This window comes from Cygnus olor, chromosome 8, assembly GCF_009769625.2.
Source record: "Cygnus olor isolate bCygOlo1 chromosome 8, bCygOlo1.pri.v2, whole genome shotgun sequence".
In the NCBI taxonomy this organism is placed as follows: domain Eukaryota; kingdom Metazoa; phylum Chordata; class Aves; order Anseriformes; family Anatidae; genus Cygnus; species Cygnus olor.
In genome coordinates, this window is record NC_049176.1 from 29,888,425 (window position 1) to 29,915,866 (window position 27,442).

At 40.5% G+C, this 27,442-nt stretch overlaps 1 protein-coding gene across 8 annotated transcripts in view; it reads left to right on the forward strand.

The window, feature by feature from the left end:
* PATJ (PATJ crumbs cell polarity complex component) overlaps positions 1-27,442 on the forward strand; it is a 152,460-nt gene that overhangs the window by 91,761 nt on the left and 33,257 nt on the right. For all 8 annotated transcript variants that reach the window (XM_040565857.1, XM_040565860.1, XM_040565858.1 and 5 more), the window contains 6 exons: positions 7,206-7,297; positions 16,395-16,467; positions 19,852-19,944; positions 24,385-24,456; positions 24,944-25,061; positions 25,636-25,769. In XM_040565857.1, the coding sequence (XP_040421791.1) occupies positions 7,206-7,297; positions 16,395-16,467; positions 19,852-19,944; positions 24,385-24,456; positions 24,944-25,061; positions 25,636-25,769 (582 nt within the window). The remainder of the gene's footprint in view (positions 1-7,205; positions 7,298-16,394; positions 16,468-19,851; positions 19,945-24,384; positions 24,457-24,943; positions 25,062-25,635; positions 25,770-27,442) is intronic.

Here is a 27,442-nt window from a genome sequence, read left to right on the forward strand (position 1 = left end):
GTGTCTGGCACAAGTTCACCAACAAGGGAAAAGAGCTCATCAGCAAGCAGCGTATTTTGTCTTCTCTTTTTCTGCTTTCTCCTTGCTTCACCTTCGGATAGCAAACACACATTTCCTGCACTTCATCTGATTTTTGGCTGCTGCAAAATGCTGCTTTTCTGCAGTACCTGCAGCGGTTCCCCATGTCATGATTGCTTCAGCAGTTTAAAAAAGCAGCTGTCCCTGGGAATCTTTCATTTAGAAAGAAGCTTTCACAGAAGAGCAGGTATACAGCGACCAACTGCTCTCCATGGGTGGTGATTTTTGATCTTTCAGCAACTCGCTGTGGCATCAGAGAACGAACTATTTTCTCATGTTTCTTGACTTGAGAAAAAGCAATTTGACTGCCTGGGGATACCTTGGGAGTACTCAGAATTTTCTAAGCATTTGTCATTGTCTACCAGTTCTATAATTACAGGTTTTCAATGCACGTGGTACAAGAAAGGTTTGTTTTGCTAGAATAACAGCACCATCTGAAGCTTATTATTTTCTTCTTAAGTGTGATAAATGACATGAAGGTCTGTACCTTGCTGAAGTCGTGTAGGTAAATGACTTTTTCCTTCAAATTTGCTTCCTTTCCCTGGCACCAGATTCTAATGGTAGAAAAAAAAAATTTAAATTGTTGAGTATTGGCATATACCAGTTGAAAGGACTTGTCTGTTTTTCTGTATGTTATAGGCCAGGTAGTTAAAGAGAAACTTGAAAGAATCTTTTGTATTGGTATGCTTCCCTACAAAGAAGGATTCATAGAGGTTTTCATGTATCTCATGAGTAATTCCTTCTGGTGATTGTTTGATCTAACGTTAAACGTTGCTGTACATGAAGGATGTACCATCTGTGATTAATCACATGTATCTCAAGGCTTGGGATTTACATGCACGCACTATGTTATGAGCAGCAGTTTCAAAACTGTTGCGTTGCCCTAATTCCTCTCCCTGCCAAGTTGGAGATGAAATGTTTTTTTTCCTTCAGTGGAAGAAAAGCGATGTTTGTTATCTCAAAAATGCAGTATTTCAAATAAACGAAGTTCAAAGGGCCTTCAGTAACTACCTCTCGTGTTTACCATTGCAGTCAAATTAAAGGTGTGTCACTAGCGGGCAGAAGTGTGAGCACTTCTGAAAGGATGTGGTGATCTCATTCCAGTCCCCAGTGAGCATGTATCCCGTGTCAAAACATCCTGCATTACAAAGGAGCGGGTTGTGTATTAGCCATGTACAGATGTCTTATGTTCACACCAGCGGTCAATTATTCAGAGCTCTGTTTTTTGCCTTTTAAAAGCATTTCAGTGTTATATGTGAGCAGCATTGAGATGGAACTAATGGGCATTTACACTGGCAGGTTTGTTCAGTAAGCACTAGGTTCAGTATCCATTTCAGTAACCGTTAGGAATCCCCATATCTGAGAAATATGCAGGTCACGGAGGTAGGAATATGACTTCGTGCTTCTTCCCTGCCAGTCGTGCAGGGGTCAGGGCAGTCAGCTGGCTTCACTTGCAGAGGCAGTTGAAACATCAAAGGCTGCTGGAGGAGCACTAACAGCAAACTTAAAGTGTTCAGAAGTTAGGATGTGACAGGAACCAGATTGTTTTTTTTTTTTTCTGCTTAAAGACTTAAAATTAGACCGTTAGTACAGAAGCACTCGTGTCCCCCATGGGACCCTCACCTCATTCAGGGCCCTGGACAGTCTGGTACTGAGGAAGCAGCCTCTGGTCCTTTGGGTGGTGCTGCCCTGCAGGCAAGGTTTCCATCGCTCTGCCTGCAGGCTGAGCTGCTGCTTGTTGCCCACTAATAAAAAAAAGTTATTGGAATTCGCAACAACCTCATAAGCATTTGAAGCCATTATCCTCGGTGTTCTCATCTGTTTGGCAGCAGATAGACCACCCTCAATTCTCTTCTCACTGAATGTTTTAAATGCGTTTGCATCTGCAACCTTGTTTGCTCATCAGATTTGAATATTTGAACGCATCGGCAAGGGAAGAATTCACATCTTAGGAAGCCTCTAGAGTGACTCCTGTTGGCCAGTGTTGCTCCATTAAAGCAGCAGATGCTGTTGCAGCGGGTGCAGGTTATTCCTTTTGGCTACCGGGGGAAGGTTAACTGGTACCTGTGTATGGATCTTATCTCCTGGTTTTTTCTTTGAACTGGAGTTTGACTGAACTTAGCTGAAGGTTATGGGATGCTGCCAAACCGCCTCTGCTCCTTATTCATGAAATCCGCTGTCACTGAACTAAAGACATATTATCTTACTTTTAGCTTCTCCAAACAAGCCTAGTCTTTTAGGGGCATGATCCTGACTCATTTTCAAAGTCAGTCCGGCCTATATATTGGGTGAAATGCAGGTCAAAATAATAATTTAAAAAAAAAAAAAAAAAAGTACGTGATCTCCCTTTTTTATTTTTTAATAAGTCTTCTGTGATGTATTTTGGATGGATAAGTGGCTGGAGAGAGCAGCCATTTGAAGGAGAAGGTCCTTTCATCCTACTCTCATACCCTTCATGGAGGAAAAGTATTTAGGGCAGAATTTGGTCCCTGCACAGAAGGATGTATTTTTACCGTGGCACAAGCTCTGCTTTTCTGTTCTTTTTCCAAGTAAAGAAGCCATCTGTGGTGTTCCTGCCTGGCAGTCGTGCTGTTCTAGTGCAGGTGTCTGCCCTGCTTCGTGTCTTATTACTTCAGGCTCCGTCCTGCCGCTGACGGTGCCCAGCATGGCCTGTGGCACGTCCCCGTGGTGCTGGACCCGTGCTGTTCAGCCCCACTGCTCCTGAGCACTGTGTGGCTCTGTCCTTCTGGTATGTTTTATGCACACTGACTAATCCCTCTATTATTATTATTGTCGTTGTCACTCCGTAAGGGAGCCGACTGGTCTATTAACGGAGCGAGCTGTACAGAGCCCTGCCGGGCTGAGTTACCCACGCTGGGATTTTCTGCCGGCTGTCCTTGGTTGTCTTGCTGGAAGTGTGGTAGGAGATAGAAGGGAGCTTCTTTTCGGGTTATTTGCACAAGGAGGCCACAGCACTTCTTGAAGGACCGAGAGAGCCTTCACAGTCCAGCAGCAGCATGCGAGTTACCCAATGTCCCTGCTGGGCAGCGAGAGGCAGTTCGTGCTCCTCTCGTGTTTGTCGTTCCCCAGTGCTGGGGGCCTTCGTGCTAAACGTGGCTTTACTGGGATTTTGTTTGAGACTCTTAGGGAAATGCAAGTGACGCTATAATAACATACCAGATAAGTCAGTATTTTGCCCAAGTAAATGAACGACTCAGCCAAAATCACGTCACGTCTGTCTTAAAATCGGGGGAATTAGTGCTTTGCTCTCAGTTTTTGTTGGGGGATTATTGTTTTTGTCCGCTTCCAAAATTGTGACTCTGGATTAGGCAAGTAGCAATATCCCTCCAGCACAGCAATGACTTGAACATAGAAAGAAGGGTTTCCATGTGAAAAAAATCATCTTAAATGATTAATCCCAGTAGTGGTAATTTTTTTTTAATTCCTACTTCCAGCATAATACTCACTTTTTCATGTACTTAGTATACAGGTTATCAGTTAAGGTTAGTGTTAGGAGGTAATTTCTGAAGCTGTGATCTGAAAGCGTGGTGTTCCTGAGGGCAGCACCGACCTGCAGCTCTGCCTCCTCCCGTCTTTTCCCCCGCAGGAGGCAGCTGGGGCTGAGGCAGAGCCACCGGGGCAGCAGGGCAGGAGGCTGTCCGTACACAGTCGTTCTGTACATCCAGATGAGGCACATGTTTGAGCCTGTGCTAGGTGAGAAATCTGGGCAGGAAAGAAGAATTTGCATTCAAATTAATTAATTAATCTTTTCTCTGTTTTCCTCTTGCTTATTACTTTGGGTTTTGGTGCATTTTGTGGGTTTTCAGTTTATGCAGTTTGACCAAAAACTTTTGGAAACTTTTCAGAGAATCTGATTAAATCTCAAAACGTTACAATTCCTGTGATTAGAAGAAAATTTACGCATTGTTACAAAAAAATAGTTATAGAAAGCTGTGCTGCTTCTTTGGGATAACATTTGACTTGATTTTCATAAAAATCAGATGATACTAATTTTACATATTTACATTATTGCCTCATTGTTTAAAAAAAAAAGTGTGTTGTGGTTTAGCCCGGCTGGCAGTCAAACACCACACAGCCGTTCGCTCACCCTCCCCCCTCCCTCTCCGGGATGGGGGAGAGAAATGGGAAAGTGAAGCCTGTGAGTTGAGATAAAGACAGTTTATTAAGACAGGGAAAAGAATAACAACAATAATAATAATAATAGTATTAATAGTAATAATGTGTACGAAATAAGTGATGCACAATGCAATTGCTCACCACCCGTTGACCGATGCCCAGCCTATCCCCGAGCAGCCGGCCCCCCCTCCACCCCGGCTAGCCACCCCTATATATTGTTCAGCATGACGTCAGATGGTATGGAATACCCCTTTGGCCAGTTTGGGTCAGCTGTCCTGGGTCTGTCCCCTCCCAGCTCCTGCTGCATCCCTAGCCTGCTCGCTAGCAGGACAGAGAGAGGCTGAAAAGTCCTTGGCTTGGTGTAAGCACTGCTCTACAACAATTAAAACATCAGCATGTTATCAGCGCTCTTCTCATTCTAATCCAAAACATAGCACCCTGCCAGCTACTAGGAGGAAAATTAACTCTGTCCTAACTGAAACCAGGACAAAGTGTTATTTTGGAAATTATCCAAATGTAATGTTTCTCTTCAACAAATTAAAGTTTGAGAAACAAACGATCCTTTTTAATGTTTTTCTCTTAATTTAGGAATTCAGATTTCATTGAGTTTATACTTTGATACTTTAGTGTGTGAAACTGTAAAACAAAACTTTTGTATGCGAAGGCAACGATAAGTTTGGCATTATGTGATACAATCCGCAATAAGGCAGTGTGGAGTTGTATCAAGGATCCAACTTAAGTGTGCTGACCTGACCTCACACCTATCGCTTGCTTTTAGCTTTCTCCTTGCTCTCTTGTCTTCCCAAGATGTTTTACAAAGAGGCACTCAAAGAAGAGTTGAGGCTGGCTTAGGTCTCTTCATTTCTTTTGTTTGGTCAAAGCTTTGTTTTGCTCTTCTAATCTGTAACGAGAGAAATAAAGCACAGATTTACAGGTTTTGACTCCTGGAGTATTATGTGGTTAATGTGACATATTCCTTTATTTAATCTGAAAGATATAAAATGACGTTGCTTATGAAATCCTAAACGTACTTTCTTGGTTTATATAAGTAGGCTTTCGTGCTTTGCTCATCACTTTGGTATCCAAAGCCAAAGTAACATTAATTTACTTTGCAAAAGAAAGTAACCTTTTTTTTAAAAAATAATAATACTGGCTGTAATAACTGTGTGGGCCAGTCCAAAATTGTAGAGATATATTACTTTGATTACCCATTCATTTTGGTATAATTAAATAATTATAACTTACAGACTTAGCTCAGAGTTAATTAAATTTTGGACTACTTGATACATCTACTGAAGAGAATTAATTTAGCCAGAGCAAAGACTATAAATTTTCATCTAAGTCTGCTGTTTAGAAAAATTGATGGTAATTTAACTAAATCCAAACAATTTGTAAGGCATCCAGTACTCCCAGTGAACAAGTTATTTTTGAACCTAGAGGAATTAAGTCAACAAACCTACTGAAAGTTGTAAGTCTGGCCTGAAGCAGAATGCGAGCAGGTATTCAGTTTTGGCACCAGATGTTAAATTTGCCCTTGATGATCGGAGCGAGGCCGGGGATGCTGCCCCTGCCCTGCCTTTGCAGCCTCCAGGCCCAAGCAGCGCCTCAGGAAGGCCTCACGAAGGGTTCAATGCTGCTGCCTCGGCGTCGACCGCTTTGTGCCAGCCCAGGCTCTCATGCACCTCTCTTGGTTCTGCCTGCTTACAGCAGGCAAACGGGTAGGTAAACTCTCTGCGTGTCCACCCTCATGAATAATCAAACGTTGGCGTTTTTATTCTTGTGCTTGTCTTGCTTACTTAACTGATGAACAAGCTGTTGTGCTGCTTGGAGGCATCTGATGCTCGCTTAGATGCCAGGACACTGCGCGAGCTGAACTGTGAACCTGAACTAACATCTCAGCTCCAAATGCTAGTCCTTTTGATTTCGTGTTATTCAAAGAAATGCTTTGCCTTGGGTTTGGTGGCAAACGCCAGAGCAAGCAGAGGTGTTCGTGGGTGCGGGTAAATAATTGCTCTTCCACAGATCATTGTTTTCTTGATGTTTATTCAGCTTGGAAGAGTCAACGCTGAAGACAGACCTGGTAGTCTGTCTAAAGAATGCTTTCCTTCACCACCTTTCTGTGTGTTTGGTTCAGCATTTTAAACTCTTCAAGTCTAAGAGTTTTAAACCTGAAAATCATCAGGGTATGGCTAATAGACTGCTCAAGGGTTTTGGCAATCTCCTTGACATAATCTTCTTTCTGCCATGGTACTCAGCACAGTTTTCCCTTTGTTTAAATTGTTGTGGTATGCCTGTCTGCCTTATCTTCTGCGTGCGATCATTGTGGTTGCAGCTTGTGCAAGCCTGAGCTGAAAAGCGAGCATCCTCTTGGGGTACCTCTGAGGCAAGGGCAGTAGAAGGTGGGCTGAAGCCCAGAATATTGCAGTCACTGAGGTGCAGCAGGGTGTTAAACACCAGAGCTGCCTGTGAAATGCTTTAAATTTTACCCTGCGGGTTATTTTTGTGATAGGTTACTGAGTATGCTTTTGGTTGGCTTGAGAGTAGGTACTCTATTGATCTCAGAGGTCCTGTTGTGCTTGTTAAGGTCCCACTCAATGAGCGTGGCACTGGGAGGCATCAGGCATCATATTTTCCTCTAACTGGGAAAGGACTTCTGGTACCTACAGACAGAAAATTCCTGGAGCATGTACTGCGTTAAAGCCGTGCTGTTTCCCTCTGAAAACTACAGGATTGCCTTGCACTCAGAAAACATGTCCAAAGTAGTACCTGGTGTTTCTTGCTGTGATTAAGCGTTTGATCCTTCACAGGCAAAGTAATGTGGTATGTCCTGACATTGCCTTCTCTGTCTCATCTCCTTTGCTGTCAGTTTTGTTTCCTTCAGAGGAATTGAGGAGTCAGCACAATATGGAAGTCTTGGTGGTGTGAATTAGAACAATGCATACTTCATTTTGAACTTCATTTAAATGAAAATCTCTTTTTCGTTTTAACAGATAAACAATCAGATATTGTATGGAAGAAGTCATCAGAATGCTTCTGCAGTAATTAAGACCGCCCCATCAAAGGTCAAGCTAGTTTTCATACGGTAAGAACAGTTCTCATCAAAACATTTGTTCATAATTTTGCCTATTTTGTTACATATTTACGTATGTAATTTACACATTTAGCCTGTTCTGAAAATGCCAAACTTACTCAGTTCTTTGTGGAGTGATATAATCCTCTTCCTTGACTATTCATCTTAGGACTGCTCAAGAATTCTTCTTAATGTTATGTGTGTATATATATATATATATATATAAAATCATTTGTTTATTTTGGGGTACCTTCTGAAGGCTTGAGATGACCCTGACGGATGAGGCCTTTCCCCTTCCAGCTTCCTGAAGTGCTTTGGGTTAGTTCTGTCAGCACAAAGACGGGTGGGCAACTTGCTTCAGCCGGGCTTTCAGAAGGGAGTGAAAACGGGGCAGAGGCTGGGAGCTGGAGAGGGAGCTGCTGTGGGGGAGCAGGCAAGTGTGGATGGAGTATGTGGAGCAGCTGTGGCACGGACACATGAAGGATGGCTTTGCATTGGTGTTAAAAGAGGATTTAAAAGGTGAGATGGGGCTTATTATTTGTACAGAGGGGAAACCTGATTTTGGCAAGGAGCACTGGGGTGGCTTACGTAGCAGGGAATATGCTAAAACATTTACAATCTTTCATCTGCATAAAAATTACATGTGGGCATCTTTTCTTTTACTCCACGTATGAAAATTTTTAAGGATACCTCAATTCATTCACTGTAGTTCAGGAGACGTTACTGCTATGACCCTTGACAGGGGGTTGGGAAGAAGCTGCCCCTTTCCCAGAATTCATATATCCACTGATGAGCTGGAACTTCATAGGTGCCAGTGTTCCTGCTGTGACTTCTGTTGGCACTTACAACCATGCCAGTTTATTAATGTGGTCTTCTGATCAGCATATACATCATGCTTGATATTGTTTTATATTCTCTGCTCATACTCAACTTACCTGTGAACAATGTAATAATCTGTGGGTGAATGCATATAAATGTGTACATTTATTCTCATGGCTCTGTCTGGTACAGCACACGCAGAAATGATGGAAGAGCAGCATTAGCTCCGTGAAGAATGAGTTGCTATACTTGGCAGCACATAGGATCTGGAGGAGATTAATGGTCTTGCCTGCAGCTCCCGTGTTACTTTTCCCAGCTATTGAAAATTAAATGTCATGTACGACAACTCACTCACCGTTACTTAATTGCATGTTGAAAATGTGCCTGGTATGGAAGCTCCAGAGGCAGAAGCAGAATGTATGAAACCAAAACCCAGGGCTCAATTTAGTGCTGTCAGGCAGCACTGAGAGCATGGGCTTCTGGCGAGCCTGTCCTGCTGCCCCGAGCACCACAACTGGCTGCCGAGGACCAGATTCTGCGGGGCTGTAACAGTGTGTGCTTGTTAGCTCGAGTCTCCATGGGTATGGAAGGGAATAAAAGCTGTGTGAGTTCTTACCTGTATTTCCCATTTTTCAGGTTATTTGTGTAGAAGTGGATTTCAAGGCAAAAAGTTGTCATGATGATCGTAACTAATAGATACTGGAAATATCATTGGATGATTCTTGTCATTCCCTCTAGGGCTTAAAAACAAAAAGTCTGTTTTATATGCTGCTGTTTAGGTTATGAGCTTGTCTTTGCACTTCCAAAGAGAACACATCTTGTCCCTGCTCTCTGCCATGCATTGGAGTGTACTGACAACTGACGCGTCTGTTCTCTTGATCCAAGCAGCCGTTCAAACCGCAAAGAAAAGAAATTCTCCCACCGAGAAAATGTTATCAGCAACTAGGACGCTGTCTATAATGCTGGGAAAAACAAATGTTGCTTTCTCTTCTTTTTTTTTTGAGATCAACTGCTTTTAGTAAGAAGGGCGTTTCAAAGTTTTACCAAAGCCAGATTAGGCTGTCTCTTAAAGGAGAAATTAGAGTAATATTCCCATGCAAAATATATTCCATTAGCCCATTCTGTGTTGGTGCTTCCAGTTCCTACACTTTAGACCTCAAAATCAGTGGATGTGATTGAATGCACAAGCCAAGAGGCTGTGCCAATCCCAGAAGTCTTGTCCACAGTGCAGTTTAGTAGGAAAAGTTTTCGCTTGCTTTATCAGTTATTTTAAAACCATAATATAAGATGGAGGTACTGAAATGGCACTGCTTAATGCATTGTGGTGCCACCTCTACCAAATATGAAGAGTTACGGGCATCTTGAATCTCCATCCATCTCCTGTGTGCACGTACAGTAGCTTTTCCAGACGAGAACAGAGCGCTGAGCATAGCAGACTGAGAGCTCTCCTGGTAGGTTTGCTGCTTGGCTGATCTCACATAGTGCCTCTCGGCTGTCCGACGTGGAAGGAGCAGGGCACCGTTACGTCTGCTGTGCACTGAAGAAGCAGAGGAGCCAGTTGCAACAGAAATACCTCCCTCCTCCTGAGCACTGTTACTGATGCAACCTCCTTGTGCAGGCAGAAGGCCGATAGCGTGGCATAGCCACAGTGTGTCCCGGAGCACGCAGGAAAGTAGGTTATGGTTTTCCAGAAAGTCATTATTCTGCAGCCTAAAATGTTCCTCTGTGCTTGCCTGAGCCGATCTAGGACATAAAAGCAAAACTGGTGGGACTCTTGGACTCTGTTACTAAGTGTCCTCTTTGATATCCTGGGGCCTTATTTTCTCGAATGAAGGATGCTCGGTGATGAGCATGCTGCTGCTTTGCTTTGAAGCAGGAAACTACATCAAGGTTTTCCTATTCCTGGTGTTTTGGTTCACGTGCAGGGCAGGGGGATGTTTCCATAAAGTCTTTAATCAGTTAGAAAAGAAGCCCAGGAATTCCTGGCCACAAGAAAGTTTCTTTGAGATGCGTAATATGGTCATTAAATAACTTGGTGTTTTGTGAATTTATTTTGGGGGGTGGAACAGAAAATAGGTGTCCTCCTCAGTCTGTTTTACTTTTTAGTAAAATCCTAACTGATGATCTGCACTATAAATATCTGCCCTTTTTTTTTTTTGATACCCTGCTAGTGTTACAATTTAATTCCCACACTTTCCTGAAATTTTTGCTGATGCGACAGTGCAGTAAACGCTGTGAGAATCACAGTCCCTTGTATCTGAAGGTTTCTTGCTCTGCTTCATGAGCATCTTTTCTTCGACTAAATTGACAATGATTATTTAAAAGAGTTGATCTTGGCTGGTTTCCAAAATGTAGGTCTTAACACAGCACCATTTCCCAGTGCTCTCATTAATCACGTAAGCTTGTAATAGCATCTAAAAGATTTGCAGTTGTAGTGTCACTTTTTTTTTTTTTTTTTAAGATTCAGTGCATCTTCTGCTTTGTGGCTTTCTACAGTAACAAATTTGAAACATTTAACCTGCTTACACAGTTAAGCAGACAAACCAATCACCCAAGCACAGCACGGTCTTCACGAGACAAAATGGCTCAGTCCACGTGCTTCCTCTGACCAGTGTCTGGTAGCATTTTACCTGACCTCATAGGCCTACAGATGCTACTTCCAAGCTACTATGGCTAATACAGGCTGCAATAATCAGACAGAGACTTGTTTCTTGTAGGAATCTCTATGCCCTAGTTCCCAAAATAGAATGAGTTTTGTCCATTGTATTTTTGGTTCATGCATTAAATGTTCATCCTTTTAAGATGCAAAATAAGACACTTGGGTTTTACATTTGTAGGAGGAAATCCAGTTTATATCAGAATGTTCTTATACAGGGAGAATTCTAAGATTCAGCACATTCAATGATTTTTCCATGCTCAATTAACTGCCTTTAATCTGTTTTGGTGCTCCAGTGTTGGTATAATAAGTAGATCAAACATAGTTTGAAGGCTTGAATCCAAGTGAATGCTGCTGATTTCAAACCCTCGTCCTATTGTGCTTAGTTCTTTGATTCATTTGGTATACCTTTTTTTCCTTAAAAGAAAGTTGTCTTATGCTGCAATAAAATATGACAACGCTGTAAGAATACAGTACTGTAGGTGTTTGCCTATTTCAGTAGCATCTGTTGACGGTCCGGAGTCATTTTCCCACACTGCGGGCATTTGTCCCATGACACTCGCTTTCTGATGATGGGATTGCAGCTTCTCAGGGAAGCCCACAAATCTGTCGGCTTACCACTCCTTCCCTTTCCAGGGGCAATTGTGAAGACGAATCTCTTGTTATTTATGGTGACATGCAAGAGAGAGGGATCTCTGCTTGGTCTGAGGATTGGTAATGCGAGGGCAGTGACTGGGTTGGCCCATTCTCGGTGCTGTTTAACGCTTGCCGTCGCTGCACCTTTGTCACTGAATCTTTGCTCTTCTTTCAGAGCTCTGTAGGTACCGTTGCGTACTGTACACCAGTCAGTCTAGACATTTTCATCCTTTAGAAATAATTTTTGCTGTCTTTTTTTTTTCTAGATTACATATTTGCTCATATTTTAGTAATATAAATTTGTTTTTTAGTTGCTTTAATTGTTTAGATTCTTCTGTTTGGGAAAACTCAAATAAGCTGTCAAATGCTGTGTGTGCAAGTTTGAACTGTCCTGTGTTTTTTCATAGCTTTTTCCTCCTTGCTGTTGTACGCAGATGTGAACAAGTACACAGTTGAGGAAGTTACGTAGTTTGGTCTCTTTCAAACCTCTCATCACCTAACCTGCCATTAAAATGAGGAGTTACTCACTTAAAATAGCAGTGTGCATTTGGATCTCACCTAGCTAAGAGTAGATGGAGAGGAAATGGAGAATAAGACTGCTCTTGTTTCTAGTAGGAGAGATCTTTTCAAGATGATGCACAATAGAAAGGTCTTGCCTTGACCTATCTGAAGGAAACACTCAGTGTGTCTTTCCAGCATTCAACTCTCCTGCAGCTCGTCTTCTCCCAAGGAGTTTCTGGATGAAAACAAAGATGAGAAAATAGGAGATCCTGGACTGATATCATTTTCCTTTGAACAAGTAGGATGTGAACAGTTGTTCATCAGACACAGAAAGATGTGTTCAATAACTTGCAGGAGTTCGTGCACCCAGCTGCTACAGCCAGTGGGAGTCCTAAGGCTACGGGGCAAACAGCATTCACTTGCTTGCTCTCCAGATCTCTTCCAACTAAGGTGTCATGCAACTGTGTACAAGTTACTGATTTTTGCCCTGATCCTCGGAATTCTTTATGCTCCTGAAGAGCATCCCCAACCCCCTACAGAGCTTTTGTGAAGTGATCGTTTTAGTGTTGACAAACCCTGTAGTTGCAGGTGGATTGGCAAGAGGTTCATCTCCCTTCATTGAGATATCTAGAAGTCACCTGAACCTCTGTGGTAAGTGAGCAGTTGTCAGGAACCTGTGGAGAGGAATTGAGTTCTTCCCAGTCTACATCAGGTCATTCAGTGCTTGGATGATTGCACTTCTGAGTGGGTCTGGGTTTGGAATAGTCCTGTTTTGTTGCTGACTATAGGGGAGGTTTGGACATGAGATGCTCAGCTTTAGACAGGTGATGAATCTCATTCAGCATGCTCACCAAGTATTTCCTTAGCATTAGGTGACAGTGAGCTGTACTATCACAAGTCTGGGAGACGTACGAGTAGTCACAACGAAAAAGAGCAAATGTCCTTGAATGAAGGGAGGGAACCTGAATACAAAAATTACAGATATGAGACATGGCTGAGCAAATAAAGAAACCTGCGTTTCAGCCTGTAGCTTCTGGTTACCATCTTTAGAAAGATAACTGTCTGCAATGCTTCACAGACCACTCCATCCGTGTGTGACATTCCTCCGAAGTGCCAGAGACAGCTTCTGATAAGTGCAGCACAGCGTCCAGAGCAGCTGTGGAGCTGCACAGCGCCAGCTTCCCTTCAGGCTTGCCTTCAGCTGTGTGGAATGAATCATCTCCTAAAGGGATGATAAACCTAAAGGTTTATATTTGCATATTGATCTCTTTAGGTTTTTTATGTGCCACGTGTTTATGGTAGTTAACCATTAGTCAATAACGGCATCATTTGTCTTTGCTTAAGCCCCAACGTCTCCCCCTTCACCAGAGGTGCAGATGTTGGAGCAAAACTTCCCAAGTTCTGCTCATCGGCCGGTGAGGAAGGACAGGGAGTGTCCAGGGGTCTATTTAGACTAGCAAGGAAGAAAAATGTAGTGAAATATGACAATTTAATCAAATAAATCTGAAAGCGTATAAGCTTTGTTAAACTTTAAAGGGTCTTTGCCACTTATGCATTGCTTTGATCTTGCTTCCTGCGACCTCTTGCAATGAAGACAACTTGTTTCGTCGGTGCTGAGCGAGGCTGGTGCAAGCAGTCGGCACTTAACGTCCAACCAGATCCAATTCTGGTTTTCACTCAAACTCATCTGTAGGGGTTAGAAGCAATAAAAGTATTTGCGGGAGGAGTGAGGAATTCCTTTCCCGCTCAGTTTCTGTGTAGCTGATGAGATACAAACAGCTCTCTGGTACGCAGGCTCGGCAAGGAGCTTTAAAGGCGTCTTCCACAAACCCGGGTGGCGCTGGAGCGAGAGCAGTGGCTGTTTATCCTTCCTGCAGATAACAGAGGGGGAGCGATGGAGCCTCCCTGCCCTACGAATTGCGTCGTGCATGGCTTTGACCCTGCGAGTACGAAGCCGTGTCTTGACTGCGAGGGGCTCAGACATGTTAACCCCGAGCAATCTCGAGTGCTGGTAACTGAGAACAGCTTTCTCGGAGGTGGTTCTGTAGCAGCTATTGGCAAATAAATTGGATGTTCATTTGCAGTTACTGTAATTTGAATATGATGTTCAGGCTTCTAAGCTGTCTGCTCCAGCATCAAAAGAAAATGATTGCTCCTTTTAGTTGTAAATAAATTCATGTTTTAGTTGAGGACACTTATGGAAGTGGAGAGCAGAAAGAGCAATTTATTATTAGATCTGACACTTTAAAATATGTTCCCTCTTTGATTCTGCTTTGAAGCATTCTCTTTTGAAGCAGCATTAAAGTATTTAAATATGTACGAGCCCTAGCAGGGGGAGATTACAAGTTGAGACATTTCTTAACCTTGTTTTTATTATTATTATTATTGCTTTTTTTTCAGGAGAATAACCGTAAGGCGTTTTGTTACTGCTTGGAATAAAATTGCCCATCCATTTAAAAATGCATAAAAATGTTATCCCAGTGATGGGAGGAAAAAAACCACAAAGCTTTTTGTGTGTACATACTAAAGAGAAACTGATTTGTATAATTAATTACACAACCCCCCCCCCCCCCCCCCCCCCCCTTTGTAATGCAGTTCACGAAGCTTGTGTCTAGCACTTCTTGGAGTGGTATTTCTTACAAAGGTTTATACATCACTTATTATTTCCAAGTTTACTCCTAATTGCAAGGTATACAGCCTGCATTGTAAGCTACACAAGGGTTGGTTTTCACCCTGTCTGTGCTTCACGTAAAACACTGTCTGAAAAATTTCTATGGTTAAGCCAAAATTGCTAGGTTTCACAGACACCTTACGTTTGGTGATTTATTCGTATAGGTTAGAACAGCAATGTGATCAAATTGGTATCTTATGAAGATAAGAGGAGGAAAAATGTCCTTGTCTAATGTGTTTTATAAAGCAAACTTGAAAATTGGGAAATGATTATAAAATTCACATTCTTGGTTCTGTGCATTCCTCGGATTTCTTTCTGTCTTGGTCCTTCATGCGCGTTTTCTGTGTAACAGGGCACTCTGATTCTGCTCGTAGCAGGGCTTCTTGCTCTTGCAAAGCTACAAGCAGGGCCAGGCGGAGAGGCTGGGAGCGAGCACAAAAATGAGTGGCATAGAACCAGTTCCTTGGAATTGGCTGTTTGGTTGAAGATAAGTAAATGAGTTCACCAACATTTGCCTGTAGGATTTGTCATGTCAAAAGCCTGTGACTGAATTTCCCACATGCTGCTCAGCTGAGAGCTGTTGATTTATGGTGGTGTCCTTCAGCAATCAAAATGTACTGGCTTCATGTATTTAACTCCTAAGAGATAAAATGAGACTTTTTTACAGGCATTTCTATGAAGTGCTTCTAAGCACTTACTGGTTGAATACTTTATTCTAGAGGTTAGAGGGAAAAGTTGTGCTTGTGTTACATTAACCTGGAAGATGCAACCAGAAATCAAACCCTGAAGATGCACTGCCTGGACTGCCATAACTCGAGATGAAAGGCATTGTATCTGCAGAGCACCAGGATTACTGATTCCTCCTGTCTTGTTTTGGCAAGCAGTCTGTGTCTTGTTACTGAATCTTTGGCAAAATAGCGTTTGCATCATGCTCCTGACTTCTGTGTTCTGTGAGAGGCGTTCAACCCAAAGATAAAAAGGCGTGCTAGAAAAGTTTTTGAAGCAAACTTTGGAGTCTTTTTTTTTTTTAATATGCCCCATATTTGCCTTTAAAAATATATATCACTGAAGTCATATTTTACTTGATTCAGTTTTACAGAGGCTAAAAAAAATGCAGAGCTAATTTCAAGAGCCAAATAATTTAAAAGACATTTGAGGAAAAACATCGGTAATGCAGAATGCTCTTTAATAAGAAAGGCTTTTGAAAGTTAGAGTAATCGAATGTCAACTTAAGAATGAGTTTTAAAGAGGACAGAATAAAAGATGCCATACATGATAAGCATCTTTGGAAAAATAATGTGCTTATGCATAGAGGGAATCAGTGTTCATCTTTTTTTTTCTCCTGCTTTTTCTAAAAATTCATCCAAGTTTTTATATTGAATTTTGTACAAAAGACCACTGCAAATGTGGACAAAAAAGCAAAAGCAATCTATTTCGTCAAAAGCAGGTTTCATAGTTCAGCAATGTGAATGTTAGACAAGTCTAAATAAGCAGTTAACAAGTATAGACATTATTAGAAGAGGCTAACAAAGTATTAACACGTCTGTTGGTGTGTAGGGGGGCATAAACTCCAGCTGCATCCTCTGATAATCCACATTAAATTAGATTTCCGAAGTATGTAATGTCAAGATCTCCCAGATGAAACTACTGCGGTCCCAGGAAGGGATGTAATCTGCTAGCAGAAAACACAAGCAAAGATGAAGTGCTTTTCTAAGCTCTGACTTCTGATAAGAAGCAATTCTTTTGCCAGTAATAATATTTTCCTAACGGACAGAAGTTGGGTCATTGTGGTTAACTGTGTAATACATTGTTTGTTTGTTTTGCAGAAATGAAGATGCCGTCAATCAGATGGCTGTTACTCCTTTCCCATTGCCTTCCAGCTCCCACTCTTCTATCGAGGTAAGGTTTGTGGGTTGTTGGTTTCTTGATTTTGCTTTTAATTTGGGGTTGCTAGATTAGACTAATCATCATTAGCAGTTCGTTATAAATTCAAGCATCTTCTGTAATGAAACTCTGAATCATGAAATGCATTGGGTAGGAGTTTGACCTAATAGTTGTATTTCACTGTCACTTTTCTTTGTTCTCATCATCACTGAAAGGGCTGGCATGGCATTAATGACAGAGATTAAACAGGTTACTGCTGTACAGGAGAAAAAGTCTCTGCATGCAAACTTTGCTGTCTCCTATCCTGCGCCTTTTTCAACAGGTTAGAATTGTCATGGTCTTTTGCCTGGAATGTGGATATCCTCCTAGCGAAAATAAACATTTTTCAGAGAAAAGCTCACTCCCTCTAAGTTTCACTTCCCCCAAAATATTGTTTGCATGTCTAAAAATGAAGTAGGGGTGCCAGCAACTAGCAGTAGTAAGGAGGTCACTGTATTTGTGGCTCCATGACAAGAGCATCTTGAGGCAATCCCAGCTTCACCGAGAGCCTTGGCCACATCTCCGTCCTGTGTTACCCCAGCATGGGTATCGCATGTTCCTGCTCATTTTTTCTGTAGGAGCAGATGAGAGCTGGTTGGGCGGGGAGCTCTTGTAGATGGTGTTGTAACATGCAATCTAATGCAAAACCTTCCTTAGTCCAGTAACGTTACCAGTGTTCTTTACTCTGCTTGCTGTCTCAGCCCCAGTGTAGGCTGTCACGGTGTCACCATGCTGGTAGCATTTTGACGTCTCAATACAGTGTAACTACATTTTCTAGATAAAGCACATGGTTAGCCTTGTTGTTGCTTCTCAACTCTATTTCTATTTGAGCTAGTAAAGCAAAAGATGTTTTATAATTCATTTGGGGTTTGGTCTTGCCTTGAACTGACGAATTCAGGTGCATTAAACTCGTGATATTTCAGTAGGCATCGCTGTGATCCTGCAGCACTGGGCCACCCTGGTTAGTGCTGGATGCATTTCCTGGCCACACGCTTGCTATTTCTGTTGGATTATATTGCCACTGCTGGCTGCTTCTGTCCAGGCCTAGCTCTGGTCAAGAGTTGCACTGTGCTGGGTGAGAGCTGCTTGGTTTTTGTTTGGATCTGAGTCACCTGGGGGCAGTGCTTTGGCTTTTCTTTTTCTCCCCCATCGAAGCAGCATGCTCCAGGTGCAGCTCAGGGATTGCAAATTACAATTAACAGAGCCCAAGTTCATTCTATTTTTGTTGGCTCTTTAATACCTGCATTTGTTCCTAGCTTTGTTTAATATTTGTGTCTTTGGGTCGTACTAAGCTTTGTTTAGTCACATTTTGGTCTGTGGTCAAATGACTGTAACTAGACTCCACCAGCACGTGGAAACCAAAAAGTTCGGTCTCATGTGCAACGTTCGCCTTTCAAGGTAGATGCTCTTGAGTTGAGTTTCATGCTGTACTGGCAAGCTCTTATTATTTACATTGTGTCTGGTTTTAGAAGTAAATGCTGGGTTTTACTTCTAGTCTAGAACCTTTTTATTCCATAACACAAATGTAACCAAAAGATGTTGTATAGAACTTGACATTGCTTTCCTTTGTCAGCTATTTGTGTGCTTAAAAAAAAAAAAACTGTGCTTTATATCTTGAAATACCAAATAAATATTTAACATTGTGATTCATATACTGTACATGAATCTTGTCAGATCGTATTAAATAGCCTAGCTAAAGTAACAGAATATCAGGGAGCCATAGTTACCATATGCTATTGTGTTAATCTTCATCTTATCTTTCTCTCTTCATCAAGGCATTTTAATACAGAACATGATAAACAGTAAATGTGCCTTAAAACAAGGTCTTGCTTCATTGCATGGAGTTGCAAGACAGGATAAGGTTACATTGTGGTGTGATGTTACAGGCATACCACCAAAAGCAGAGTAATGATTCGATGTGCTAAAAGATCAGTTTGAAAAATGTTTCATCGATCAGAAAGCCACCCCACCGTAACCTGTTTAGTTGAGGGGGCGACACGTTCTGCTGCTGTCCTGGACAGAGTAAGCCTTGTAAGGACAGAGGGTGGTTTACTCCTCATGCAGTGGTCGAGACATTTGCATAATTGCAATTGTGCACTATAAGGTAAAATGTCTCATGACAGTTCAGCAATAATTTTTCTTCGGAAGATCTTAAAAATTGATTTGTTGTATGTAGTTTATCTTGCATTGGAAGAGAGAGCAGCTCCAAAGTTGGATCAAAGGCTTGAGTGTATTGAAACTACTTTAAGATAAAGTAAATCAAAATAATATATCAAAAATATCAGATTCAGGACCTGGTCAGTTTTCAAAAGGGAAGGAAAATTACCACCTTACATTTTGCATGTGGCTAAATTAGTGATAATTTAAACTTTAAATTCTATCTCAATCTTTTCGTGAAAAGATGCCATTTCTTCTCTATCTAAACTTTATTATTGGTACGGGAAAGATATTTTTTCTTGCTTAACTACATGCTTCTTATTATATAGAGAAAATAGCAGAAAGTCCTGATCAGAAAAGCTTTTCTACCTTGTATGGTGCTATTTTATGTTCTAAAGGCCATTTTTGTTTGGAATCCTCTTCAGAAAGAGAGAAACTTGTTATACCTTGGGTGCAGTGTAGGCGTGTGGCACAGGTTCAAAGCCAGAGCTCATGTAGGAGGTGGTTCTGGAGCACATCTTGGTGAAAATACTGATGTCTTTTGGTCCACTAACTTCAATAATTTGTTCTCCATTAGTTGTATTTGAATGCTATTTGCAGTATTCTTGCCGTAATATGCAGAAGAAACTGAGTCCTGAGGTCCCGTTTGCAGTTGAGGTTGGAGGCTGTGCTCCAGTGCTGGCTTCAGCCTGCAGAGCTTGGTGGCCACACGCTCTGTCTAGAGGAGCTTTGGCTTCGGCGATTCCCCCAGGGCAGAGCCCTCAGTCCCGCTGGTACCAACCCGCTTGGACTGCACGAAGGAAAACTTAGATTCCTTTGTAATGCATTGAACATTTGTGAAACTCATTCCCTCTGCAGAAGTCTGGCGGGGGTCCCTTAATCCAAACTCAATGGTTTTCACACTCGATGTGGTTTGGTCTGGCTTTGAAAATTGACCCAGATCTGCTCCAAAGTGCTACCTCATGGTATTGGACCACCTCCTGGTACTTGGGGATGGCTGGAGACTGAGGTCTGTCTTTCAAAACTTGTATCGCTTATTTGTCTCCTGACAGTAGGATGCTTTAATTGTGGATCTTTTTACTTTTTCATGCTGCTACTTGTTTAGAAAAACAAAAGAAAAGGTAAAATTGTCTATTTTTTCTCTTTAGCTGTTATGGGGGATCATAGCTCTGTTTAAAAAGTGTTATCAATCCTTTCTACCAGGATCATGGTGGTGCCGAAACTGGAAGCAGTGAAGAAGACCCAAGTCTAGATGTTGTCATGAAAAGCCTGACTGATGAGGAATCCAATAAAGCTGTAAGTGAATACTTACAGCATTGCTTAGTAACAATCACAGCTTAGAAAATGCCAGCTCATTGGCTTGATTTTCTTTTTACCTGTGTTTCAGTTGGTGTATTACAGCATACTTTTGTTGAATAATATCCAGAGCATGTAAGAGCAGAATCCAGCTTCCTGCTTTACATACATAAGTTCTCTTCATGTATTTTCATGAATTAAGACCTCAGTATAATTAGTAAAAATACTGAGTTTAAGTGTTTTTATGTAGCATTTTGTCTCTCTCTCGATTGCTTTCTCAGTTAGGCGGATTCAGTTTCTACTCTTGCTATCCATGTATGACAAACTTCAGAAAAAAGCATGGTCTGTAAATTATTTTCTTCTTTATATTCATAGCTTCATAAATTCTAAGGCCAAAATGACTGTTATCATAATCTAGTCTTGCCTCCTGAATAACATAGCTATAGAGTTACTTTCAGTAATTTCTACATCAAGCCCATAACTTCTGGTTTAATGTGTTACTGTCAGTATGCACTGTAATAAATACTGAACTTCTCGTTGATACAAATAGGGTTTTTGTTGTTTAGTATGTCAGGATCGTGCGTTATCAGAAATCAAAGTCCTTCAGGGTTCAGCTTTAATCTCTTTTTTTGGACTCTGTATTAAAAGTTTGAAATGGAAAACCACTAAACATGCCGAAGAGTGACTAACCTAGAGGTACATAAAATTTGCTGAGACAATCTTTTTGCCCAACAGTCCACTCTTTTTTCAAGGAGTGGGTTCACTGAGATTTGCTGTGTGCGCAGTTTGTTTGCAGGCCTTCACGAAGGAAATCTGATACTTGTTTTCCCAATTTCTTCTTCCTGCTCCGTCATGTTTTTTTGCAAATGTGAGTTGAATATATATGATGTCCTGCAACTAGTAAATATTTAATTAATGAGTCCATGAACTCTAAGAGTTAGGAAGTAGTACATGGTATTCAAGCATCAGAATTAACCAAACATGTAAAATGGATTTGTGTTCCTAATGAGTTACAAAGAAGTTTAATTATTTGTGTTCATATTCGTTTGCCTTGTTCAGAGTTCTCCCTTGATGGGCTGGAACATAAATGTATCAAGGGTTTTCTTGTATTTGTTTACGGGTGTAATTCACTTTTTCTTATTGCTGCTCTTGCTCAACTTGGCAAAAAAAAATGATGGGTTACAAAGTAATGAGAACAACTGCACAAAAGTGGATAAAAAGATACAAAATATGTTGTAAAGAATGAACTTGGTATAGGATATGTTCTGTATAGTTTTTTGGAAGCTAATAGAGGGAGCATGAATTTAATGCAAAAAATAAAAATGGGAAGAAGAAATGCAGCAATCCAAGATAGGCACAGAGGGAAGATGCCACTGGGACAACAGAGGACAAAATATATTGGCAGCGTCTTTTCAAATGTGATGAATCAAGAAAGAAGTGAACTGTTGAGCCAAACAGTAGCAGTTTCAGTATTTTAGACTGAAAGATAAAAATAAAATGAAAAAGTGTTGGTGGTAAGAGTGGTCCTGTATAAGACAGCAGAAAAGTAAGAGAAGACAAAGGGATATGTTTGTGGAGAGCATCAGCATAGTACTTTATTTAGTTTTTTGTTTTGACTCTCTGTACCAGCTTATCTTTCCACTTAAATTTTTCACATAACAGCAACCAGCTGCTACAATTTGCCATTTATCTTTGGAATGCAAAACACAGTGTCCAGCAGGCCCATAGTATTATCCCTGCTGAGGTGCAGAGGGGAGGCAACCTGTCCCAGCTCAGTGGCGGTACCAGGAGGCAGTGAATGCGTCAGTCCTCTGGCTGCTGCATTGCCCTGCCCCTATTCAGTGGCTATTCGCTTAGAGGGATCTTCCTGATTTTTTTTCCATTAGATAAATAACTACTGAAAAGTTAAGTACTAGGAGGTGGAATTAGAAAAGTATTTGAATGCCTGCAGATCCAACTGCTCAGTTCCGTGTGGCTTCAGTTGGGCCAGCCCTCAAAATGGAGGCACAAACGGATGAAAAATGCTTGAGGCTAGCTTCAGAATTTCAGATATTGCTTTCGATCAAGATTTTAAAGTTACATGGCAAGCATTTTTAAGAATGGTATCTTATTTTTGTAAATGCTGCTATTATTTGGTTGTAATCAGTCCCTTCAGTGGATATGGGTCATACTGGCATTAAGGCTTCGACACTGCAGTGCGACATTCAGCAGCTCGTTATTTTGAGAAGAGATTTCTGTTGCAATCTTTTAGTGACAGAGGCAAAAGAAAATAATGCCTTATTTTCCACAGTGTGTTGCTATCAGAGCCTAACATTAGTTCACCATTGTTACTGAATTTCTCAGGCATATGTCAGGAGAAATCAGGAATGTGAAACTCAACATGTAAGATCAAGTTCACTGAGTAAATAAAATGTATGTGCTTATCAGCAGATCTTCTGCAAGTGCACACAGCTCAAAGCACGGACAGGACGGCTCACCAAATGACAGCAGGAATAAAAAATTCAAGTCACTTTGTGTTGCTGATAAATTTGTCAGTCTCTCCCAAGATACTTTTTGTTGTCACTTCATCACTTTAAAAAGTATGAAGTTGTATAATGGACATCATTGTAGACTTGGATGATAAGACGGGGAAAGAAAACAACTTTATTTCTGGACTGGAGCCAACGGAAGTGTTAGGCAAAGTCGGCACGCTCATTAGCTGCCACATTGAGATGTCCTGATGGCAGGTGGTGGTTTTCTGAGGACGGTTGCTGTCCTGGCCTCTACAAGGTGTTGCTGGAAAAGAATTGATAGATGGGGGCTTTGGGGGAGACTCAACACTTTTAACTTTACAGAGGTGAAAAATGGCTTGAAGAGTCATTGGATGTGCTCTGAAGCACCTCACATCATTAATGTCCTGGCAGTGTATGCGTAGTTTGCTGTCCTGTAGGTAGATACTTAATAATTATAGTATTCTTGTTAATAATAATAAATACTTAAACTCATGTTAGGTGAGAACGGATTCACTTTGCCTACAAGATTTGAACTTGGAACAATGATCTGTCTTTAATACAAACAGAAAAGATGTCCTTGAATTATTGGCAAAGAGGAGGAGCTTCACAAAAATGCTTCTGGATGTGCTTGGGGGAATTGAATTAAATTAAGCCAGTTGGGTCACAGGCCTATGACGAAAGCTGAGTGCACAATTCGGCGTTTGAGGGGCTGCAAATCTTCTCATTTTATCAAGACACCTCCATCATAGAAAGGATTAAAGGGCTTTAAAGGTGATGTACAATGCTTACTTGATGTGCAGGTTGAAGTTTTAGGCACATATCAGAATGGAAAAGGAAAGTATGGAATTTTTTATTGCTCATCAAAACACTATCTCATAAGGTGACAAAGCAATCTTCCCACTTCTCCCCTGACACTTCTGATAATACAATGAGATCACTTTATCATATTTTCTTGTTATCCGTTTGGATAATAGTTTCAATTGTATGCTTAGAGCAAGAAAAAAATGCAGAAAAAAAGCCTGTGGGGCTTGGCATGTTTCAGTGTAATAAAACTTCAGGAAACAAGGCCAGTATTTTCAAGCTTGGTTACCTAAATTTTGATTTATGTTTTCTTTTGTATGAATTGTCATCTTAATTAGACATTCTTCTGAGGTGCAGAATATCTCTGTCTTTTGAAGTTGGTAATCAGCTTTTTTGAAATTAGGCTGTTTATCTTTTTTTTTTTAACATGAAGTAAGATAACTAAATCTAATGTTGTGATCAAAGTGGCCTAAGTTTGGTATAGAGGTTAAAAAAAAAAAAAAAAGAGACACTAACTATCTGGAGGCAGTTGTAGGAGAAAAATATTCTTTAGTGCATTGTAAAGGTATGGAAAGAAATTAGGATACAAGTGAAGCCCATGATTGAAGTGCCATTGTTTGAGATGCTTATAATGAGGCTGGGTGATGCATTTAAGCAGTTACTTGAAGTGCAGGCAGCACGCTCAGTGCTGCTGAGGACTACCACGAAAGGTGTGTCAGAAGATAGACACACGAGTACCTGTCTGTTTCCACATAGTATGGGAATTGCCATCCTGGTCACCCTGGAGAATGGCCTTCCATCTTCTTTATCACTTCATATTTTTAGGAGCTATATAAACAATACATAATAGTCTCCTCCCAGAAAATCTCTTCCTTAAATTGTATGCTTTCAGTAATTCCTGGTAATTTCTGTATTCATACTAATTTTTAGTAATTCTAAGTTCTGTTCTAAGTAACTCTCAGTTTTTCTCTAAGTAACTCTAAGTAATTCTAAGTTTTGGAATTCAACTTCGTGTGCTAGAAGTGTACTTGTATGATGAAATGTCACTGTGTTTAACCAGGCCAGTAATTTCTGGTTTTGGAGGATATTTTATTAAAGCTAGTATAACATTTTCAATACACCTCGCTTTCTTTTTTTGACCTTTTAGGATGTGAAATGTAAAGCTGACAAACCAATATTGGTGGATCTGTCGGAAGCAGAGGAGCAGCTCCCAGAAAATGTTTGTGTATTTTTGTTGACCATTAAGGGGGTTGTATTTAGTTGAAGATTGTGTGATTTATGGGGTAGAGGGGCTAACTGGAGAAATACTAAAATAATTTTCTTGGGGGTAAACTTCAAAAATTACTTCTCTTTAAGTATATAAAAATAGTCCTACAGGCTAATGTCAAGGATGTTCTTTGCTCTTTAGAAGAAAAAAATGTTGTTTGGCATGAGAGGCACCACTGACAAAAGGTGAAGTTCTGTTCCTACTTCCTACGCATGATTGCTGGAAGCACAGTTATTCAGACTTCTGATTTGCTATTTATTTTCAAAGTGAATGTTTTCAGTTCATCACCTATGCTTCTTACATGTTTCCCTTCTATTGACTTAGTAGATTTAGTACGGTGCACTAATTGACAACTAATGCTGATTGACAACTAATGCATAATATGCATTTCTGTGCTCGATAACTGATCTGTTTTGCTTCTGCTGTGCTTCAATTTTAGGTTCTCAACCAGATCAAGCAATCTAAATCTTCAACAAATGTACCCGTCAACTTGCAGGAGATACCCCTGGTGTCAGCACCTACTTATCTTCCTCCAGACACAGAAGTCACCAGCCGCAGTATGAACCAGTTTTTATTTTTTCAACATTATTGTGTGAATTAAGTACCCTAATCCAGGATATTTTTTGTGTGTGTGGATAACTTTTGCTGAGATTTTTTACCATGAGCATCCAATGTACTATTTTAATTTATTTTATAAAATGTTTGTACTTTTCTCTCATTTTTATAATTTTTGAGAGCCTGAAGATGTCTTTGCATGCTTCTCATGACTTTTGTATACAGAGGGCTTTTGCTCCTCTTTTTAATTAAAATAAAGACAGAAATAAAGGCAATCTGGGACATGACCTTATCTACCCTGAATGGAATACACATTGCCATCGTGATCTGAATTGTATAGGTTGTATCTGAATTCAGTGTCCTACCACACATTTACTCTGAGTATTTACTCCTAGAGCTTTGGAGATGGTCTAATTTAGAGATTTCAGAAGTGACTCGGAGTAATTGTCAAGTTTGGTTTAGGTTTGTAAAGATGAAGAGCAAAATAAGAGAGCTTAATTAGTTACTGTCATATGATTCCTTTTTTTTTTCTCATGTGATGGTGTGACTTATTTCTTTCCTTTTCCACATTCTTAGGTGTCTTTCCACCTCTGTTGCCTGTGGATCCAGCAACATGTCCTATTGTTCCTGGGCAAGAGATGACTATAGAGATATCTAAGGGTCGGTCAGGGCTTGGACTCAGCATTGTCGGAGGGAAAGATACTCCCCTGGTGAGCTTCTTTTAAACTAATATATTAATGTCTCTGATAAAGAATAAGAGGTAATGAAACTAATTATGCCACTAGTCTGTTACTACCCTACTGCATTGGTCAGTATGGGGAGGAGAAACCAGAAACCACAATCTTCAATAACACGTGGTTAATTTTGCCTCGTATCTCGTCAGTCATTTTCTATTGCATTTAAATTGAAAGGTCTGTGTTTCAGAAGTGCTTTCAGCTATGGTCAGAGTTTACAAATATATGTTATGTTTTTAACCAGTGTGAATTCAGAGTTTCATGCAGGTAAGTTACCAGAACGATTAGACTAAAAGAGAGTGTCACAGAGGTAGAACTACTTCAGCAACGTTACACCTACATCTTCAGAATATAAATGTTTAGTAGATATTTAAACAAAATGTGATACATCTCCCATCCAGCTTAAGAGAGGTAAATCAAAGGCAATCTTTTATTGTTTTCTGTGTCTTTTAGTTTAATCTGCCCTTGGCTATGTTGTTTAAAGAAATTAATTTCAGCTACCTTAAAATATATCAGTTCAAGTGTAAACTCAGCAAGTTAGTTATGCTAACGCCATTTCTACCTCTGCTGTTGCTGTTTTCACTCCTCTACATTTAAGAGATGCTGTATTACAGTATAAGAGAATGTCAGCTTATTTTTTAAATGTCAACTTCAGTTCTGTCAGTAAACTAGTCTGTTGTAGAGGTGACTTTACTGCATTCTCCTGAATCCACTGCAGCAGAGAGATGTAAGACAACAGAGCCTGCTCTGTTACGTGCAATTGTTCTGTTCCCAAAAATATCATGGTTGTTCATCGTTAAACAATAAAGTGCTGTGAGTGTCAGCAGCCAGAGATTTTAAACAGTTGCAATGTAGCAATCTTTTTCCAGACCAAGAAAAAAAGTGGAAGTAATAAGGTGGTTTTATTTTGCAAAGCACAGGCTGTATCTTTTACAGCATTAAAGCTGAAATTGGAAAAGGTTCAGCTTTCTATCCCACTTATCCAAGTCTCTGGATGTGTGGAGTTTGGATGAATTGCTCTGTTTCACATGGAGATAGATCTGAGTTATGCCAAAGGTTAAATCAGCCTATATGGTTTTCACTATGTCCAGCCATGCACTGGTTTGTGTCTAGTCCTTTTTTTTTTCCGAGCTTCTCAGTGTTGAGTAAATTCAAATAGGAATTTCAGTATTAGTCATCTCTCTGCTTTTTCATTTAACTGGAACTTGGAAATAATACATGGCAGTCTGTCAGACACAATCTGGTGCATGTCTTTCATGAGATTTTCATATAAATAAATGAAAATTATAAATATCTACTTTACAGAGCAGATGAGAAAAACGCAGAGGATTTTGTTCTTTAAATTGAGTAAATGGTTTTGGTTAAGTATTGCACTTTCATTACTTTATTCATTAAAGTGTCTTTGTAGGAGTTTATGATCTATGCAGTTGATTGCAGTAACCGTGAAATTCATGGAGGGAGGGAGGTCTGATTTCCAACATTTCTAATCCTTGCATTTTGGACCTACCAAAATGAGTCCCTGCTTCTTGTCATATTTCTTAATCTGCTCATTCAAAGGCAAACAATGTTATTTCATAGGAAACAAGTTACATTTGTGAGACCACAGTCTAATCTAATAATTCACCATGTGCAGAGACCATCTCTGGGAT